Genomic DNA, 21,340 nt, shown 5'->3' with positions numbered 1-21,340 from the left:
TCAGTTTTTGCTGGATTTACTTCAGGACCCGAACCTTGATATACATTTAAAAACCCTGTTTACCGTCCGCTCCTGCTAAAGTGAAAATCATCAGTGTTCGACACATCTCTGCTCTCTTCCGCCATCTCTGATCCACTACCAACATTCGGTACGATACTGTTGAGAATGTGTATTCTGGAGGAAACTAGTTTACAATCGCCTGTGATTGATGTCTTGGTCTCTTCTGCTTTATAACTGCTATCTATTGTGAAGAGTAAGGTCATTTGTTTTGGGATGAATTAATATAATTGTAACCAAACCTGTAGTTTATTCTGATTCTTCTTTCTTAACTGTTCCATAGCAAGAATTTGGTCTCCATTGTCTGTACAGGCAATAATTCAAACTCCCCCCTTTTGTTAAAACCCCTCCTGATGGCATTATTTTCTTCAGTTGTTAAGGCAGACTAGCTAAACATACAAACCCACATGTTCAAGGTGCTGGTATAGGAAGCTGGCCCTTGTAGCAGCCGTATGGTGAAAACTGTGCCTTGGAACAATGGCTTATACTGCAGATAGAGACTCCTGGGGAACCCACTGCAGCAAACACACCTCAGGGCACCATTATCCAGTGTCTCCCAGCCGGAACATGAGCCACATGAGAATAAAGCACGTCAGGGGCAGACAACCCTGGACTTCAAGTCCCACATTTGTTCTGCTCTTTACTCCATCTCGTGCCTTAATGAAAACTGGGCCAGTGAAGCGGATGAGAAGAGCAGCTGAGTTTTCCAGTCTTATCAGAGAGGTGATTCTGAAACCTGCGGGATGTGAAGGTCTTTTAAAAGTGTCCAGGCAGGCCAGTGGGCAGGTTTTGAGGCTTCCCGTTAAACCTGTGTAGTGTTTGACCGGCTGCGCTGCCCGGCCACCTTCGAAACGCACCTGGAGCAAAGGGAAGCATTCTCGGACAAAACAGGACAGGTACTGTTGGGGTAAGAGCTCTATCGTTTGTGATGCAATCACACCAGCCAACAGTTCACACTTCATCAACAATCTTTTATGATGAAGAACCCCATGCCAAAACTTGTGCTTTAAGAAAGACGTACAAGTTTTCTTGCCATAGTGAAAAAACAGTTTATTATTTACAAGCTTACAAAATTGAGGCCGGTTTGCTATCTAGGTATTCTTGCTGTATTCACAACAAAAGGGGAGAAACGGATCCAGGATTCCTGGAATGAAATAGGAAAAACCACTCGGTTTTTTTTATTCTCCAGCAGGTTCTCCAGCAGGTTCGTCATTTTTTGTGCAGAATTTCTGACAGGCCTTCCGCTGGGCGTCTGTATTTCCGTACTGCTGCACGAGACCTAGAGCTCTGTCCTTCACGTCTTCAGGAACACAGTCCATGTGGAGGAGGACAAGGCAGCACTCCACCACGTCCGGGAAAGGGAGGCGCTGAAAGCAGACAGAGGCAACAGCAGTGCTTGCATTAGGCAGAAAGGAAGACAAGAGCATTAAAGCAAGGGAGCAGCCAAGCGCTGTGGCACACCTCAGCAAAGAGTGTGGGGTATCTTCAATGGCATATACTAAATCAATTTTCTATGGCTACAAATAATATTCTCTTTAGGCATCATTCCTCCTGAAATCAAAACACGGTCTGCGGTCACACTGTGAAATTCCTAGTTTATTGTTTTTTAAACTGTTGGAATGAAAACACCGGAACAGGATCCCAAAAAATACTTGAAAATACCTTCACATCCTCAGGAATCTCATCCAGTCGCCGATTCTGTTCGGCGATTTGAGAAACCAAGGGTATTAAAGATCCAGGCTCCTCACTACAATGAGACAAGAAAATAATACTTTGTGAAAAAAAAAGAGATACAAAGAAGAGTGTGTTAGCACTCAAAATACAATAGGAATGATGTTTTCCTAGGAAAAAAGAAACCTGTAACACTTCCTTCAACAGCCACTAAACTGTATCAAGCTTGTCTCCTCTCGTTTCCCTTGAAACACAGCTGTGATTGTGAAAGGACAGTGGCTACGTTTACTAAGCATCCTCTTAAGCTGTGCTTCCCTGATGCCAATGCCGAACTCACACCAACCCTAGAGCAAGAGAGCAGTGGCAGTTTCCTTAGGGATGTGTTAAACACTCATGATGTACAAGAACACTCTACTGTGTTTGCGCTGGCCAGACCTCGGTCCCTGTTCCCCGGCTGCCGCCTGCTCCGCGCTGGGTCCGGCCTCGGCCTCGGCAGGCCCGTCCTGAGCCCGGCGGTGCTGCTGCACCATGCTGGACAGCTGCTGCTGTAGGTCGGCAAGGGCCCTGCGAGTGGCCTGGAGCAGGGCGTGGGGCTCGGACAGGCAGGCCTCCGCGAGCGAGCTGGCGTCCGGGCGCTGTCCGGCGCTTCCTTCACCCGGGCCCTCGGAGCCATTCAGCGGGTCAGAATGGTCACATGCGCCGCTGTCTACGAGAGCCACAGGGGGCGCAATGCCTGCCCCCTCTTGCAGCTGAGCAGTGGGCTCACTGCTCCCCCACCACAACTCGTACAGCTGCAGGTAACACACAAAGGCCTCCAGGCTGCGGACTGCCGCCGCGCCCTTCACGTCTCCGGAGTCCAGCTTCTCCTTGAACTGCAGGACGGATTCAGGGCCTGCAGGAACAAAGGAAGGAAGACATGCTCGACAGTTTCAACCGCACGGCTGCCATTCGCTCTTCACTGAAACACCACAATGGCTCGGCTTTCTACAGGACGTCGGGAGCTGGGCACTAGCCAGTCTTTGTTCGGTCTGGACATCCAGGGAGCCCAATCAATCCCGGTACTGAAGGGCCTGTGTCTCTGCAGGTTTTCATTCCCAGAAGCTGCTGCTTCTATAGAGACCTAGAAAACTGTAGCTATTTGCATGAAGTGTACTTTAATTTGAAACTGGAAATCTAGGCGATTTTTTGTTAATTTGGGAGCACAGGAAGTACAGATGCTTCAGCTTCAGTTCACCCAGCAGCTGGTCCGCGAGGAGGCATGGAGGAAGACCAGCGGAGACGACTGCCACCCTTACCGCGCGGGAAGAGGCGCGTGCAGAGCTCCTTCATCAGACGGAGGTGTCCCGCGTCTCTGCAGCGGGAGGCCGCCTGCAGCAGCTCCTCCAGCGCCGCCCCCCAGGAGCCCCCCAGGGAGCTGAGCAGGGCAAGCGTCAGGTCCAGGGACAGCTGGGACAGCAGCTGCGCGGGGGAGAGGAGACACGAGCCGGTCATCAGGGCCGCAGGACCCAGCGAGGGGTCGAGAGTCGAGAGACGGCAAACTACAGAACGAAAGGTGTTAATTTCTGTAGCAAGTCATCATGCAAAACACTGCGAGTGACACCTACAGTACATGGATAAAGCCTTTTATAGTCAAACAACGGCTAAAGATATTTCTAAGGCAGCATCCTGTGCTTCTTTTCAGACAAGTACTAGGAGATGGGAAATAATGACGTCAAAATTAATGTAATTTGGCACCTGCTAGTTCTTTCACGGGCTGCAGCCTCTGTTGTGTCACAAGGCCAAAGCCGTGCCTGTCTGATTGTGAACAGTGCTCTGCAGGAGCGTGTTGTTTCTTGATGAGCAGACCTGCCCTGGCGCCTGCGCGGCAGAAGCTGACCTGTTTTGTGGGGACGTTCACGGTCACGGCCGGGTTCTCCACGGTCTTCAGCTGCTGGTGAAGCAGCTCCACTCTGCCCACATCGGCGGCAGAGACGTCGAACTCCCTCTCCCACACCCTGCCCACTCCCCTCAGAAGGGCCTCGTCTGGTCCGAGCGCCCAGCGGTGGGTGGAGGCGCTGCTCCAGTTAAGCAGCTCTGCTCCTGCCAGGCTCTTGACCAGCAGCTCGTTGGTGCAGTACAGTAACCGGTGTGCCTGTGCCAGGAGAGACCGAGCAGTCGGCAGTCAGGACACTGGAGCCAGCGCACATTTTCAAACACACCAGCTCTCTTTCAATACCCCCCTCGTGGGAAACAAATGAATGAGTTCCCCAGGTCCGATCACCTCAATCGCGCGAGCTACTGAGCTTATTAATAAGCCAGTCCTCTGCACGAGCTCCAACAGGTGCTTTGTGTTGACACAAGCTCCTAACTCACCAGTAAGCCCTCCTGGGCCTTAAGCACTTCCTGGGCTCCAAGCCAGTCCTGGGAATTCAACAGCTCCCTCGCACATCTCAGGGAAAGCAGGTGTGACAGGTCGTTTTCTCCCAGAATCAGGGCCACTTCTGCGGCCACTTTTAATGATGTTACATCCCCCTTCTTGGCAATCACCTTGGCAGCATCAAAGGCAGAGTCTGTTGCTAAGTAACTAAAAGATCAAAGGACATGCGGAATTCATCTGCTGCCTGCTTTAAGAAAACACATTTCTTTCAATCACTTTGCTAAACTGAAGCAGAAACTAGTAGTTTTGATCAAACACAGAATTTTGAGGGTTAAAACGACACATCACAGGTTGACTCATTATTTCTTAAAACATCCGTTAATCCGTCCCTCCTTCCCTCTCTGTCCCATTCAGTGCTGAAAACAGTGTTAGCTCAAATGATAATTAACGCTCTGGTACCAAATCCACAAAGCAATCCTCACATTTTCATATGCTGGCTGCTAAGAGGGTTGTGAAAGAAACCTGTTGTATGACTTCAGAAAAAACCAAAAAGAACCATCAATTTGCTGGCAATGGTATTCCAGGAACAGCTACCTTGCGGAGAAGAGCAAAGGCGGTTAACTCCTGTTGCTCCAGTCAGTCGCAGTGGTTAGTGTTAAGGGTGTAGAGACCAGAAGGCTCTGCACTTACCATTTGGCGGCTGTCGAGTAGTGGCCGTCACTCTCGAGCACTGTGGCCCAGGCCGTGTACAGATCCTTGAGAACAGGGTCTTCGGGGCGCAGCCTGGCCTTGGCCAGTGCTATTGCCTCCCTTGAAGGTGAAAGAAACGTTAAACATGTCCTTCTGCTGCTCTTCCTGTCCTGTAGTGTAGAGCACTTCTCTGTGTGGGAGTCAGCAGGAATGAGTGCTCTGCATTTTTTTCCTCTTTTTAAAACTTGCCATTTACTTTTTTTTTTACAGCCAAGACCAAAACAACAATTTATAAAGCCAAATCCATGCCTCAGCTCTTCTCCCCAACTCCAAAGAGAGGTTGGAGAGTTTCTACACTCTCCGAAGTGTGAACAACTCCTTCAATTCTTTACAGTTCACTCATGCGATCTCAATATACATAGCAGAGCTACTGATAAAGCTGCAATTTTACGAGCACCACACCAGGAAAGCTCACAATGCTTGCCCCGCCTGACAAAGACACCTCCCTCACCACTCACTCCTTGCGTATTGTGGTGCTCAGGCAACAATGAGAATTCCAAAACCATTTCAAATCCGTCTAGACCTCGTCCTTTACTTTTTCCAGAACTGACCAGAACTAACCTCGACTCATCTCCCAGCCAACAAGCAATCTCCATTCACCCCTAAAACCCTAAATCTATCCCTTGGAGCCCCGAGGAGTCAGGCAGGTGCACAGGATTTCCTGTGAAGGGGCAGTGCCTCAGCTCTTCGGAGAGCTGGGTAAGTCAAGCTGAGACGGATCCGTCAGCCAGTCGGCGATTCCCGATCAAGACTCCGCTAATAACCTGTAGAGCTGCTGGGACTTCAGGAGGTCGACCGCCTCATACACTTTCTGAATGGAGAGCAGGTACGAGGCGGCCTTGACGAACTGCTCCTGGAAGCACAGCTGTTTCACGAAGGCCTCCACGGTCCTCGACCACACCTGGTAGCCGGCTAGGAGAAGAGCAGAGGAGGCTATTGAAAGGTACGGTATGGAGCGCCAGCACCTCTCAAGCTCACACACAGAGGCCCGTCGTGTCAGAACGAACATCGCACCAAGCCCCCCCCCCCGGCTTCCCCCACAACAACCCGCGGGCCCACAGCATGTCAGCGTCCACGTCAGGCTCTGCCGGGGGGCCCACGGTGGTGCTTCGTCACGTGTGGACAGCAGGTCAGGGCTGTTTCTCTTCGCACATGGTTCGGAGTTTTCCAGCACCGACTCCCCCAAGCATTTTCACTGCGCACTGTTACTCGGAGGGACTCCAGTTTCACCACTTCAAACACTGCCAGAAAAAGAGCAAAGAGACCACCACCTACCCATTGGGGCAACAGAGACCAAGTGCTCGGTCAGCTCCCCCTTCTCAGTGGCCAGCTGCAGCGCCCCAGCAATGTCCCCCTTCCAGAGCAGCAGGCAGACAGCAGCATCGCAGTGACCTGCCTCCACGTGATTCTTCTCTAGAGGGGAAAAAAAACAGGCCGGCTGCCGTTCACACCTCAACTGCCCTTACACAGTCGGGAGCGTTTTGGGGACTATACAGAAACGTGTGAAAAAGAAGGATTCACTTAAAGATGCTGTCAGTCCGATTTCTCACCTTCTTCCTCAAACATCCTGTAGAGAGCTTTTCTGTCTGCAAACAAGCCGAGCTGAATCTGGTCCCCGGCGCCGGGCTCATGCCGGCCTGACACAGCTGCAGAGGGGACAGGACAGAGACCACCCGGCCAGGGTTACTGCGGGCCAGACGTGGCGAGGGACACGCATGAATAAAATCTCACAGTGGACCGGGAAGGGTTTATAAAACACTACATCGAAGAAATGGCAAATACTAGAGGGATATAGATCATGCTTTTAGTGAAGAAATGGAATTAGTCGAGGATTAAAAGGAGAATTCACTGAACCTCCTAAAAAAAATAAGATCGAACCCAGTTATTCTTAAGATTCTTAGCAAACTGAATACAAAGACTGTGGACACTTGTTAACAGGAAGCCTGCACAATGAGAACAGCAACAAATTTATAATCAAAGCAATATTTAGGGATCTTTTAGAATGATTACTTTTGTCACAGAATCAGTAGATTTACAGAAAACAGGGCACGCATTAATGCACTGATTGACCTTGATCTTATTTAAAAAATTGTCTTTCCCTCTACATCTTTATTTAAAAGTTAAGTTCAGGTCTTTGACCTTGAGTTTTCGTTCTCATTTTTGTTTAAATAAACACCATAGCCACAAAGAGGACCGAGACGGGACTGGACTCAGGCGGCCGAAGTGCTGCAAGCTCACGTCCCAGCCAGCCCCGTCTCGGGGGTGTGCAGGAGCAGCCGGGCCCGGGCGCGGACGTGTGAGCCGCCGAGAGCAGGAGTCTTGCCTGAGCCGTGCCGGACCGCGGCCAGCGCCAGGCAGTCTCCGTGGAGCTCCTCCTTGGGCCGGTGGTCCATGGCGGAGCTGAGCGGCAGGACAGAGCGGGGCTTCCTCTTCTTGCCTGCTGTCTCTGGGGGAAAGGCAACATGGCGGCAGGGGGGTGAGAGGGAGCCGAGACACAACCTGATGCTGGGGGGAGAGGGGGGAGAGAAAGGAGGAGAGAAGGGGTGGGAGAGGGAGGAGAGAAGGGGTGGGAGAAGGGATGGGAGAGGGAGGAGAGAAAGGAGGAGAGAAGCGGTGGGAGAGGGTGGAGAGAAGGGGTGGGAGAAGGAGGAGAGAAGGGGAGACCTGCACGAGACAATGACTCAAGCTGGGCTCCGCAGTGGGGGGTTGAGAACGGTGAAGCCCACTTCCAGCTGAGGGACAGCCAGGAGAGTCTGTGGGATCAGCCTGCGCTGGTGCAGCTCTTCATACTCACTCTCCCTGGGACTAAATTTTAGTGAGCGTGCTTTTACTGCTTCTTTGTTATGGGATGACCTTCCACCGACTCTACGAGAGTCAAATAAGTTTGACACTCTTCAAATCCAAACTCCAAACTCAGACTGGATGCCCCCAAACCAGCATCTGAGTAACCGTTTCAGTCTCCTCTTGTCCTGTTTGAAGCCTGATTACAGACTGTGTTACTCGGCCAGAGGCTCAGATTTAATCCAAACCTCAATTTACGACCCAGTTGTGAAAAAGGAACCCATGCCTGGAGAAAGCCTCAGATCTTCTACTCATTGCAGTGATTGAATACCCCTGGACACCCCTTGTTTGGACAAGGTTTTCATTTCATCATCTGGTCCACAGTCATAATCACAGGTGAAAGCAAGAAGCCAAGATCATTAATGAAAGGGAGGTAAGACTTATCACAGATAAAGACTAACCTTGTTTTACTCTTTTCTTCTCATCGTTAATTGTCTCTCTTTTCACAAAAGAAAAGGCCTTCCCTCCATTGTGTACTTTTTCCAACACAGCCTTGTCTTCCTGGCGACTAAATTCCTTCCTAGATTCTTTAAACCAAGCTGGAACAAGAACAAATGAACCGGTTACCCACCCGTCACTAACGGAACACCCTGTATCTCCCTGCCGCTTCTAACTCACGGGCAAGGAGGTGAAAGAACTGCTCTACAGCCTCCAACCTTTTCAAGTCAGAAACCAATCTGATTACAGCGGTACTTTCAGGTACTTGAGAATGTGAGGGGAACTTATAAATGTGAAAAAAAGGACAGAAAGGGCTTCGTAACGTCTCAGTACAACACCACAAACCGGGAGGGAAACAAAGAGCATCAGTCGGGATTTCAAAATGGTGCCAGACACATTTCTACTGCCTGCAAATCAGTTTCTGAAAAAAAAAGCAAACGTTCAGAGCGGCCCATCAATGCACAGAAGTGACGTAGTTTGAAGTTTGGGGGAAGTATCAGGATGTAACTGGGAGGGAGGGAACGAGAAGTGATCTGCTCTAGAGCACAGGGCTTCACTACCCCTCCGGTCTTGGAGACGCTTCCTGTCTCCGGCGGCTAGGTTTCACTGGACAGGGGTCCGGGGACAGTCTTAGTGATAAATTAGAAAAGGGCTAAACTTCATTTTCTTAATATTCCAATCACTAAAAATGAATTAAGCTAAAACACATTTTATATAACTGAATTAAACTGCATGACTAATACGTGACTAAAACTAATTCAGTCTTAGCCCACTAAAAGCAAGAGTGAAAAGTTTAGTCGACTAAATAAAAAAAGTGTGAAGAAAACCTGACTGTATCTAATAGACGTTTTAGTCGACTTGACCAAGACTGAATCAGGAACTGATGGCTAAATTCCCACTGGTCAGAGGGAATACCTGCAGGCCTGGGAAGAGCGGCTGTCCTCTGGGCTTCTGTCTTCTCCTCCTCCTCCAGGTGCCCGGGCCCCTCCTGCAGCCGCGCGGAGCCGCCGCGCTCGTCCTCCTCCCCGTTGACGACCTCGCTGTCCTCGGACCTGCTGTCGCTCCGGCTGGGCTGCTTCTTCTTCTTCTTGGCCTTTGGTTTTGGCTGGGTGGTCCGCTTTTTCTCCAGCTCAATCCCCTTTTTTCCTGACCAAAGGAGGACAAACCACACCGCACTTGGAAGGCTTCCTGCACTCCGGTGTGTCCAAGAACTTCAATAACGTTGAAACCCAGAAATAATCCCTCTGGAACCGATATGGCTCATTCCGCCCTGTACCCTGTCCGCCCCCACAGCAGTGCATGCTGGGATGGCTCCCTACCGACCTTGCTGTCATTAGGGTGGTGATCGTGAAAGCATGCAAGAGATAGTGCCGTTAGCGGGCTCACCTTTTGGGGGCTTTGTGTGCTCCTGCTTGGACACGGCCCATTCCTGGACGGTGAAGTCATCCCCTCCTGTCCAGACCACATCGGGGTCCACAGGGGACCACTGGACACACAGCAGACGGCCCTTGTGACCCCTGTAGTTGCACACGGCCTCTTCCTTCAGCACATCCCACACCTTCATACAATTACAACACATGCAGTCAGGCAAAGGTCAGGACTGCCTGCGGTCTATTTGTAATCCTTTCGTGTATCACTAAAAACACATGAAAACCAAGTAAAAGCAAAATCTGTAAGAAGTAGCACTTGAAATAAATCTAACTGCGATTTGTTAAGGCAGCATTAGGGACAAGGTCACTGCTGTAGTATTTCTATACAGCCACATACAAGCCAATGAGGCACGAAAGAGTTAAATAATTGTTAGCTATTATTTTTGCTTGTAAAATAAAACAATGCAATCTGAACACGAGATAATTTTGCGATTATAGATCTGAACACTTTTAAAGGATGTGCAATGTTTACTGTCCTGAGCTTGCTGAAATTAAGGATGCAAGAAATACAGTGCACTCAGGCTCTGTTCTTCTGTATAAACTGTGCCAACTGGACTGAAACTTAAAAAAGCAAAGATGACAGCGGCTTCATGCATGACGCAGGGCCTGACAGAAATGTTCATGTTCGTGGTTTTAAAACACCTACAGGAGGGTTATGCCATTTTGAAAGAGGTATTTTCGATACACATGCATAAAACCTACACTGCTGACCTTTCCTTTTTGATTAAAATTTATTTTTTGCTACTAAAAACCCCAAATCCCTAAGCAATAAAGTTTGAGAATTAAAAAATTGGCAAGTCGGTCCCAGCAGAACAGCGTGCATGACTAACCTGCGCAGTCCCATCGTAGCAGACGGAGACCAGTCTCCCGTCGTGGTGGGGACTCCAGGACAGGCCGGTTATCTTGGCTGTGTGGCCTGCGAGACTCCGGTAGGGCTCGGTCACCACGGCAGGACTGTCTGGAGGAGCCTCTTCTCAAACAAAGAAAGGGAGAACAGATTCATCACCCCTTCCTCCCACAGCAACCTGGACTTCCAGAGGGTGGATTACAGGCGCTTGAGAAGAAGAGGGATTCAGTCTTCAGTGAGGAACCCTAAGTGGGATCATTATAAAGCTGCCTGCTGTCTTGCTTCCCTACAGCAGACCATGAATGAAGCCGATGGAGGCGAAGGGAATTTCCTCACTGCAGGACTGCAGAACCGACTCGCACTTTCAGATCTAGGATTTCACACAACGACGGGGATATTATCCTCTAGAGGCACCAGCCTCTTGCTTCCCTTCAATCCCTACTGCACAAGTGGGAAAGGCAGAAAATTCCAGATATGGATTTGTTCTTGTTCTGGGCAAGGCAAGACAGTGCCTTGACTTAATAGGGCACTTCGTTGAAAAAAAAACTATCTGGTGAAGGTTTCAAATTTAAACGTTTGGAATGAGGACCCTTTGGAGGTTCAACCATTAAACACCAGTGCTTGGAGCACAGGCGGGAGCTATTCTCCGGGCACGCTCGACCTCGATCCCGGATGTCGGATCCGACACCGGCCCTCTTCCATCAGGAGGGGAGCACAAGCCTCTCGAATGCCAAGGCAGTGAAATCTGAGATTCGGGCGCACGCCAGTTCTCCGTTTGTACTAATAAAAACCTTCCACTATTTGCGAGCCCAGGAAGGAATGCTCAGTGGCCTGGCACAGCAGCTCACTGCTACTGTGCTACAGTGGCAGAACAGGCCCCTCTTACTGTGGGTCAGAGGCTCAACAGGAGAGTGAGCAGCAAGAGGGGGGCCTTCCTGCCAATCTGACTGCAGGCCCGCAGGCCCGCAGGCCCCAGGCAGGTCCCCGGCGCCTGACGCACCGCGGGGCGAGCGACCCTTGGCCGACCCCGGCCCCCCCGACCCCAGCAGCGTGGGGACCACAATCCTGAGCCGGTGAGCCTCCATGCAGGCCCAGCCCTCTCACCCACAGAAAAATCCCGCGAAGGTGTGCACGCCGAGTCCTGCTCACCAATCACGCTCTTGAGGTTGTGCACGTACACCACCGCGTTGCTGGAGCCAGAAGCTAGCAGGTAACCGAGGTCCGGCTGGCTGCTGTGCTCGTGGTGCCAGCAGAGGGCATTGATGATCTTGTGATGCTGCTGAATGGTGCAGAACAGCTGGAGATGAGGGGCTTGAAATATATCTACTGACCTGCAGAGCACAAACACACAAGATGAACAAACACCACACCACAGCATCCAGGTTGGGCCTTCTGGAAGGAAATACTTTACTTAAAGTGCCTTTAAAGAATGAAAGAAAGAGTGAACTAGTGATTAGCAGAACACAGAGACAACCTGCACTCTAACAAAGTAGGGTGCTTTATTAAGCAAAGAGAAATTAATAAAGAAATTCCAAGAGTTGAGCTACAAAAGCACAAACCAAATGATCAAAATGGCAACAAAAGTATTGCGGGCCCATGACTTTTAAGAAAGTGCAGAGGAGTTTTCAAAGCTGAGCTGAAGCAAACAACAGAATGGGGAAAAAAAGCTCCCCCTCGATCTGCAGAACTGCATGGCAATGTAAATGTGTCATATTATTTCACAGCTGATAACCTTAGGGTGCAGCTTCCACAGGGTGTTAAATCGTTAAATACCTTTTAAACTAACACATTGCCGAGCAAGTTAAGGTGCAACTTTTTTTTTTATTAGGTACTGTGGGTCAATGCATGATCATCATCATTCTGTTGGATGATGGCAAGATAGGCAATACCCAAATGACTCAGCCCAGCAGCTCCTAACGGTTGTAAAAGTGGGATCTTATATCTCTAATAGAACACACTGCAAATGTGACTGGAGTCTGAAGAGTGCTAACAGGTCAGGTTATTCCTATTCTCCATAAAGTTTAAGAAACTCACCCATCTTCATTCCCAATGGCCAGTATTTTGCCATCAGGTTTCCAGCTCAGATCAGTGTGTGGTGACAATTTGTGCTGAAAAAAAAACACAGCAATTCCACTTGAAACAACAATAAGCACAAATACCTGTTTTCTGCCTTTACAGCAAATGTTCTAGATTTCAGACATTGGAGTCAATCTAACATGTATGTTTAGCATGAAAACATTAACCATTGTTAATCTGGATGTAACTGGAATAAAATCTATTAATGTTGACATTCTTACAGTTAGACCTTTACACATCGTTTAAAAATCACTATTTGGTGACAAGCCCCTTTGCTGGGGTAAAATGCCCCCCATTTGAACGGTCATGTTTAAGGGAGGAATTGATTATTTCAGAAGAAGGTAGAGTTACTCCGTAAGACCACGCCCTCGCTGCCCGCCACTACAAGAATACAGTCTCGTCTGAAAACAAAGCCCCTCGTTCGCACCTTAATGCTGTTCGTGTCCCGAATCACTTTATCAACATCAGTGGCTTCCTCTGCCAGCTTCCAGGGGTTGTGCTGGAAGATGACCCCTTCCCCAGCACAGCTGTACAGAGCCACTGGAGGCCTGTCGTCTCCTAGCGATTGGGACAGAGAGACGGCCCATTACACCAGCACTCAAAATGAACAAGAGCCTCCTTCTTCCGAAGCACCAAAGGTCTGTCTCCAGTTAGAGCACACAATAAGACATCTTTACTGTGTACATTATCCCGGAAAAAGTGATTTTACCGAAAGGAAACTGTGCGGGGGAAAAAAAAACAAAGCCAAGAGCTTCGGCAGCCACATAAAACAGAATCTTTTTTCCGAAGAGGAGACACAATAGTGCGTGAACACACACAAAGGGCACATCTGTCTGTGGAGAGAGTAAGACAGATGCAGCAGAATAAGTAGAAATCAAATCTTTCATGTGAGTGGGTTTTCCAATCATCAGCAACTATGTGAACTGAGGCAATTATCTTTACAGCTCTGGAGATGTATGACAAAGCAATAAAAATGCCACTTGCAGCAGCCAGTTAAATCAGCTGTTTTCTTGAATTCCCTGTGAAGACATCTGAAGGAAATTAAATGTTTTTTTTAAAACACTCCCTGGTTAATGCTCTCTTATTACAACAGAGGCAAGCTGTTGTCTTCTTCGTTTTAATTTAGTACTTCCAGTTTATTTATCTTTTCCACTTTGCCGAGTTGGTGAAGACATAGAAGCAGGGGATGCTGACTGATACAAAATCGTCTGAAAACCTCAGTGTTGTGTATCCCACAGATGCTCAATGATAAAACAAAACAACTCCTGTAGCTATCACACCCCTGCCTAACTCTACCTTTCAGCAACAAAGTGGACTTACCAAACGACAGAGGCGGTATCGGGGGTCCCCAGGCTATAGTATACACCGTCTTTCGGTGATAAGTGCTGGAAATTTGAGGGGGCCTGGCAAATAGAAATATGGCAAAACGTTACAGAAGGGCTTGCAAACAACATTACTGAGCCCCGTATAATTGGGGATATAAAACAGAGTATTCCTGCTGGGAACATTCCTCTGTTCATGACTACCTTCATGTTGTGAATAAGACGGACACCTGGTGGCATGACACGGGGGCGTGGACAGTGTGGAGGCGGAGCCCGGGATGAAGGGCGACGCCTGGCCTTCGCGGTCACAGCTGTTCTGGCTGCTTGAGGATGAGCCACAGCTCTGAGGGCTCTATAAGAGCACACTGGACACCCCCCGAGGGGACGAGCAGGGCCACCCCCGGAAGGGGAGGAACTTCCACCGGCAGTCCCGGAGGGGCTCGTACCCGAGCGCAAGCCCCTTGTTCTTCTTCTTCTTTACATTTTCTGTTCCATTCTGCCTGTCCCGTCATGTACCTTTACTGGGGCAGGGTGACCCTCTTCACTCGTCGAGTTTTATTTTGATTTGGCCTTGTGCTCCCTGCTCTTCCAGACCGGACCCCGTTAAACAGGGTAAGCCCAGCCTGGATGTCGTGTTGCACAGCGGCGCATTTTTTTTTTTGCTTTTTTGTTCTTGTTTTTCCCCTTTTTGGTGTTTTTTCTTGGTCCCTACTAACCCACTCCTACTCCCGCAATGTTACAATGTACAGCAATCACTGGTTACAGTTTGTTTGATAGTGTTTTTGAAGCCTCATGTGCAACCTCAAGCATTACTGAAATGTGCATGCCAATGGTGATGGATTCTTTGAATATGAAACAAAATTCTGGAGGGCCACTTGTGAGGGTATAGTTTGGCCTGACAATGACGGTCTGACAATTCCCTCACACCTCACGGACCTAGAGATGGCCTAAATGTGGACAGCGATGGTCACCACGGAGACAGCCTCAACGCAGACAGGCCTGGTCGCCTCGGAGACAGTCTATATGTGGACAGGCGTGGTCACCATGGGGACGGCCTAAACCGTGAATCTGTTAGGGCTCCATCAATAATGGTGCGGCCAGTTTTGTATAATTGTGTGCGCTCAGAGCATGCTCTGCCTTCTCCCACTTACTTGCTAGAATAGGCCTCATAAATGCCAATCTTGCCATCATCGGTTCCAAATGCCAGGCAGCCCTCCTTCAGCGGATGCCAGGACAGCTGAAATGAACACAGCTAAGCTATAAATCTGAAGATGCTTTAAGTGTCTATTGACAAAAAGAGCCTCAGGCTAAACAAACAGGTATTAAGATAATCAAGAGGCAAGACCGTCGACCTCAACAGGCTGTGAAATGTCAAATCAATTAGGTTGCTGTGCACTGGGGGATCCGCTTCATCTCTCTTGCATGGCTGGAGAAACAAGGGTTTGAATGATCTCAAATTGTTTCTAACCTGGTCTGCTGGCCGACAGGTCCAAAAGACAAAAGCAACATGAATTAAGCTTTACAGTGTGACAGAGAAATATTTAAAGAAAGCTGACATTATCACCTGCATTTTCAAGACGTTATATGTTGGCTACATCACACATTAATACCTACAGTGTCCTGCTTCCTCCTGTTCTATGAATGGTGTCTACAGATACTGCCAGGATGTTTACAGGCTGCAAACCGTGCCCCTTCACCGAAGGGGAAAACACTGAGGTGCAACACTAATAGCCCTCCCCCTGATATTTTGGTGGAATAGGTAGTATGCCTGACAGATTATTACAAAAAACCTCTAAAGACAGAACAAGTACAACAAATTCAAGTCCTTCCAAAGAAGAATGTATTTTTCTCCCCCACATCTATGTACCTACACATGGATAATTGCAACACTGATGCTTCATACTCGAAACTGCATGTTGTTTTAAGTCTAGCACACAACTACAGCAGAACAATAGCCAGTTTCACATTTCTGTGTGGGAGATCTCAGAAATGTTACAATTTTAAAGACTTTTAAAAGACAACAATATTTCGATACCCTACTGAAGACCTTAAAGAAACGGACCCCTCGTGACCTACCGCTGTAACCTTGGACTTGACTCCCTGCCAGAACACCTTGGTGTCGTACTTGTTCTTCAGGGACAGGGTGCTCCAGACTCGGATCATGTTGTCTCCGACGCCCAGGGCGAGGGAGCCGGTATCCACCGGAGAGAAGGTCAGCGCGTACACAAAGCCGCCGAGAGACGGCAGCGTCCAGCAGCACTCCAGGGTAGACAAGTCCCAGCATTTTATCTGCAACCCAGGAAGAACGGAGCCCGTTACAGCTTACCAAGGCAATGACAACATCACCCCAGCAGAGCGGTGAAACACCACCCAGAGGACACACGAGGACACCGTGTGGATGAGCAATGGAACCGGGAGCACAGGAGGTGTGCCCAGTTTACCCCAGGCATGGTGCGAGTGTTTTCTTTCTTCTCTTTTCAGCATGGAATAAACCTATTACTTGTTGCTTTGCAGCCTACACATGCTGACGCAGCTACCCACCTGAACTACGGTGCGAGTATGGTGCAAACGGACAACATATCTTTTAAGAAACAGCTGGATGAGATCCTTTCATCAACTAGATACTATCACATGAGCAAGAAAGACTGAAAGACATCTTGTTCGTAACCTTTCTCATGTTCTTAAATGAAAGATGAGTGCTGCTTGAAGGGTTCACTATCACTGTCACATCCTGGAAAAACCAAGCTGCCTGTTCTCTTCTGTTAATGGCTCAGACCATGAGAGGTTTGTTAATGAAGTCCTGGGCTTCATTAACAAACCCTCTTTGCTTCTGGATTAGCACGGCCTTCTGCAGCCTCGAGGAAAAAATGCAAGCTGACGTCTGAGAAACCCAAGTGCTGTGAGACAGGCCCAAGAACAGCCCAGCTTGTAAGCAATAAACAGCAATCTTGGTAATGATACCAAACAAGTGTGGCAAACTGATGATGCAGGACACCTTGTTTTTCACAACCACACTATCTGCACCTCAAGGAGCAAAAAAGTCTGCTAGAGAACATCTGTTCTGTCTGGCTTTATTTCAGCTTCCTGCCTTTCTTATCTGCTAATGCAACACAGTTCCCTCCGTGTGCTGCTGCTGCTGCTGCTGCTGCATCCGAGAAAATGAAAAGTCTTACATCTCTGTCCATAGAGATGCTGATCAGAAGTTCTCTGTTCTCCTCAGCGCTCGTGGAGCTCATGTTAAAGACAATCCGCGAGTGGTTCTGTCCCTCAGACGAAGAGCCCAGCACAGCCCACTTCTGTTTACCAGACTTCACCAGGTCCCACAACAGCAGCTCACCTCTGCAGCAAGAGACAAGATCGGGAGAGAAACAGAAACGCAAGTCATTCATTTGTTGCTCATTTGCAAAGGATATTCCAAGATAAATATGAATGACCAGAACTGTTCGGAGTGAATGCCGGCTCCCGCAGCCACAATCCTGACCGTTTATCCCGATCCTTAAAGATTCTTTCGGACAATCCAGCACAACAGCTGGGTTGACAAATCTATTAAGGGTAAAACAAAGGGTTAAAGCAGCCTCAGGCCAGGTGGTAGCCTGCCCCGCCCCAAGCTATCCAACAGCTGGAGTACTGCACGAGCTTGCAAACTAACTAGCTATCCTACTATTGTACCCAAACAATATCATTCCAACAAGACGGCTTTTGACCACAACAAAGATGCGGTTTGATTACAGAGGATTCATCAGGGGCACAGGCTGCCCATGATGCCGGCCGAGGAACAGCAGGAAGAGAGGTTCGCAGCTGAGTGCGAGGCAGTCAGGACGAGGGTCTGCATCTCCAAATCTAAGGTCATGGTTCTGTCCCAGGAAAGAGTGGCTGGCTCTCTGCAGGTGAGGCGGAGGATTCGAAGCACCTCGGGGGCTCGTTCCTCGACCGGTGAGGGGGGAGGAAGCTGGTGAAGACACGCAGTGCAGCCGCTGTACCGAACCGCGGCGGTGGAACAGAAGCTGAGCCTTCAGATGAAGCTCACACGTTCCTGGTGGGTCTACTGTCTGTCCCTGTCCTCACCTGTGGTCGCGAGCTTCGAGTAGTGACCGAAAAAATGAGATTGCAGGTACAGGCCTGCACGCAACCAAGGGCAGCCCCGGGCCCTTTCGATTTAAGACTTTTCAGAGTGGTTTCATACCCAAAACAGCTGGACACTATGTGTGTCGGTTGGCCCTGAGGCCAGTGCACTGTGAGCCACAGCCTCTCCTTCACGGCGGGATCCACCCCAACTCCTCTCCTCTTGAGGAACGGAAGCTTTAGTGTCATCACCCCTAAAACACAGAAGACACCGTGAGCTCCTTCTCTGCAGGGCGTAAGTTACCGCATCCCGAGTCTGAATTCACTAAAGGTCTTGTTCACAGGTTACCCTTCCTAGCCCTTATCTGCTAGTGTCCTATAGCCACAGAGATAAAAAAAGTCCTCAAGGGTCAATAAACCAGTGAAGCTCAGTTCAAGGCTTAAACAACCACAGGTCTTATAGGAGTTTGAGAGAGTACAGTACACTTAAAAAAAGCAAACCTTTTCCCTTCCTGGTGCTCCAAAGGCGGATTGTCTGGTCCTTGCTGCCCGATGCCAGGTAACAGCCTCTCTCGCTCTCATCTTCCACCTCCCCATTGGCCACCTCTGTCAAAGGAACAGCGGAGTCAGGGGAACTGCTCTGTGCGTTCGCCCAGCGGGTCTGAATGCTCTGATAGCTGGCAAACAATAAGTAATACTGTCTGTCTTACCAAACGGAAAAAGGCAGAAACTCAACATCAATTAAAATAAAAAAAGAGACTGCTGGCTACAGCAGTCCAGAGCCCTGATGTTTCCAAATGAACAGCCTTGGAGTAGAGATCATTTGAATGGGACACACAATGCCAGGCGAGAAGCACAGAAGATACAGATCTGTGTGAAAGTCTGGCTTTGTGCATCATGCAGGGTCTGAAGCAGACGCTCAGAAACAAGACTGACATTCATACCACAGAGCTGGACGATTCCAGCTCTTCATATTTTCCATCTTCCACCTCTTCAGAACCCCTGCACCTATCATCCATGATGCCCACCTAGGTCACCTGGCAAGAGCTTTGTACCTGTGCTTTCCTCCGCCGGCCGGCTGTAGAGCGCTTCCTCGCCAGGCTGGGGGCACCAGGCCAGGCCGTGGATCTCGTCATCGTGGCCTCGCAGCCGGTGCACAACCTCGTTTTTCTTACTGATGTCAATGACAATCACCATCCCATCTTTGTACCTGTGGGAGAGGTCAGTGAGAGCTTCGCTAACAGCACCAAGACCCGTCAGGCCAGATGGGCCCCTACCTTCTTAAGGAAAGCCACATAACAAACCACCTTTATCTCCTGTGTGTGGATATTCTTCCTTTTTCTGTAACTTCCACCATCAAAATACAGCACCAAGAACTCAAGGTATACACTGATTTTAAGACAAGAGCTTGAGATTTTTCTTTTTCAGTTAGATGAGAACCACTGGTAATGCTGAAAAGCTTTTTTCAACAGGTCTATTGAGAAATGACATGTGGTATCACTGTGATCGCAAAATACAAATATGCAAATAAAGCCAACTCAGATTTGTGTCATGAACATGACTAACGTAAGGCGCACTGCTTGAACAATAAAAGCAACAATGATCATTTGGAGTGACAAAACAGGGAGAACTCTGGGTACCCCAGGTTTGGACAGTGAGCTGTCAGAGGGCAGGAACGGGGGGTACCAGCCCCATCCCCCACCAGCTATGGACCATAACACACTGGAAGAGATGATCAGTTTGTATATTACAAGACATTCAGAATGACTCGTCAGCTGCATGGAAAATGTCCACTCATTTGGCAAGTACTTACCCCACGGCGATGTGGTTCTCATTGTGAGGAGAACAGGACAAGCAGAAGATATTCCTGGGCTCAGGGAAGAAGCTGTGTGTGTCGTTCCTGTTGTGCCAGTAACAAACCACAACCCCCTTCTCATCCCCGGAGACCACCAGGTCCTTTTCAATGGGAGACCAGTGCAGCGCTGTTATGGTGCTCTGGAAACAGAACAGCCAAAATACTGCAGCACAAGTGGAGCAGTCAGACGAACCCCAAAAAAGAGCACGACCTGCCCAAAGCACCGCCTCGCACTTGTGGTCTCTGTGATTCTCTTATGAAGGGGATGTATTGTAAGCAGGTGTGAGCCTGGTCAGTACCTGGATGGGAGACCTTGTGGGAAAAACTAAGGTTCCTGCTGGAAGAGGTGTTAGTGGGACCAGCAGGGGGTGCTCACCCTAATGCCCCAGTATAGTGATGGGGACACTGTACTGTAAACAGGCGCTGTTCCTTCGGATGAGACGTAAAACCGAGGTCCTGACTCTCCGTGATCATTAAAAATCCCAGGGCGTTTCTCAAAAAGAGTATGGGTGTAACCCCAGGGTCCTGGCCAAATTTCCCATTGGCCCTTACCCATCATGGCCTCCTAATAATCCCCATCTATGAACTGGCTTCATCACTCTGCTCTCCTCCCCACTGAGAGCTGGTGTGTGGTGAGCGTTCTGGCGCACTATGGCTGCTGTCGCATCATCCAGGTGGGGGTGCACACAGGTGGTGGTGGAGGGGATCCCCATTACCCGTAAAGCGCTTTGAGCGGAGTGTCCAGAAAAGAGCTATATAAGTGACGGCAATTATTATTATTATAAAAACACTCTGGAGTAATCACAGAAACAACAAGGACTCATTTGAATAGAGCTCCCGGGGGGAGCCTAGAGAGCTTTGCACTCACCTGGTGGGCTTTGTGTTCTTTCAGCAGAACTCTTTTCTGCGAGTCCCAGACTTTGACAGTCCCGTCATCTGAGCAGCTTGCGCAGAGGTCCTCTTGGCCAGGGTAGTGACAAAAAGTAAAACCCGAGACTCGCTCTCTGTGGCCAGTCAGCTCACCTGAGAGGAACAAGGCAGTTATTCGACACCTCAGGACAGAGTACACAGCTGCAATAGGGAAGGATGTTAAGTCTCACATTTCACGGCTTCGGGATTTTTACAAACAGGAGCGGTGAGCAAGTTGAGCCACACCCATCACACATCTGACATTCACTGAAATGTAAAGCATCACGATTTAAACCAGCACCACCTGTTTTTTTTATCTTATAAGAACCTCTATCCGGTAATAACCATAAAATAAAATTACCTCGCTTGTTCATTCACAGCAATGAGACTAAATTACATAAACAGAATTGAAAAGTAAAGCTTTAAGGTACTGGCAATATCATTAAGGTGTCACATACGGAAAAAAACACAGCCTTTTTTGGGGATTGTGAATGTGAGGAACAGCTCACCTAGGATGACTGGCGATTGTGCACTGATCTGCAGCAAATATACTGAATTTTTAGCTCCAAACCCCAAAACTCCCTTGACATTCGTGTCACTGGACCGGGAGCAGTACCAGTTTGGAGACGCTGATAGAAGTCTCTCGGCCATCCTAACTCGCTCAGCCAGTACTTAAAGAAGAGCTGAGAAAGTATGGACCATCACGCAGCGAAACTGGAACAGACG

General features: G+C 49.0%; 1 protein-coding gene across 1 annotated transcript; it reads right to left on the bottom strand.

Annotated features, from left to right (window-relative positions):
• Positions 1-1,081: 1,081 nt before the first annotated feature.
• Positions 1,082-21,340, bottom strand: gemin5 (gem (nuclear organelle) associated protein 5). The gene is made up of 28 exons (XM_088931827.1): positions 21,124-21,340; positions 20,574-20,728; positions 19,664-19,845; positions 18,906-19,060; positions 18,352-18,456; positions 17,972-18,104; positions 16,962-17,127; positions 15,865-16,077; positions 14,940-15,025; positions 13,787-13,869; positions 12,894-13,024; positions 12,425-12,498; positions 11,540-11,721; positions 10,374-10,513; positions 9,500-9,671; positions 9,029-9,259; positions 8,077-8,214; positions 7,158-7,280; positions 6,385-6,480; positions 6,110-6,247; positions 5,599-5,746; positions 4,775-4,894; positions 4,081-4,291; positions 3,605-3,859; positions 3,024-3,186; positions 2,164-2,620; positions 1,720-1,804; positions 1,082-1,424 (listed from the first exon to the last, which is right to left on the bottom strand). The coding sequence occupies exons 1-28, from the start codon at positions 21,263-21,265 to the stop codon at positions 1,236-1,238; spliced, it is 4,473 nt and encodes a 1,490-aa protein (XP_088787953.1). The 5' UTR covers positions 21,266-21,340; the 3' UTR covers positions 1,082-1,235.

This window comes from Atractosteus spatula, chromosome 14, assembly GCF_055471065.1.
Source record: "Atractosteus spatula isolate fAtrSpa1 chromosome 14, fAtrSpa1.hap1, whole genome shotgun sequence".
NCBI classification, from domain to species: Eukaryota; Metazoa; Chordata; class Actinopteri; order Semionotiformes; family Lepisosteidae; genus Atractosteus; species Atractosteus spatula.
Note: the sequence above shows the minus strand (reverse complement) of the source record. Positions and strands in the feature narration are given on the sequence as shown.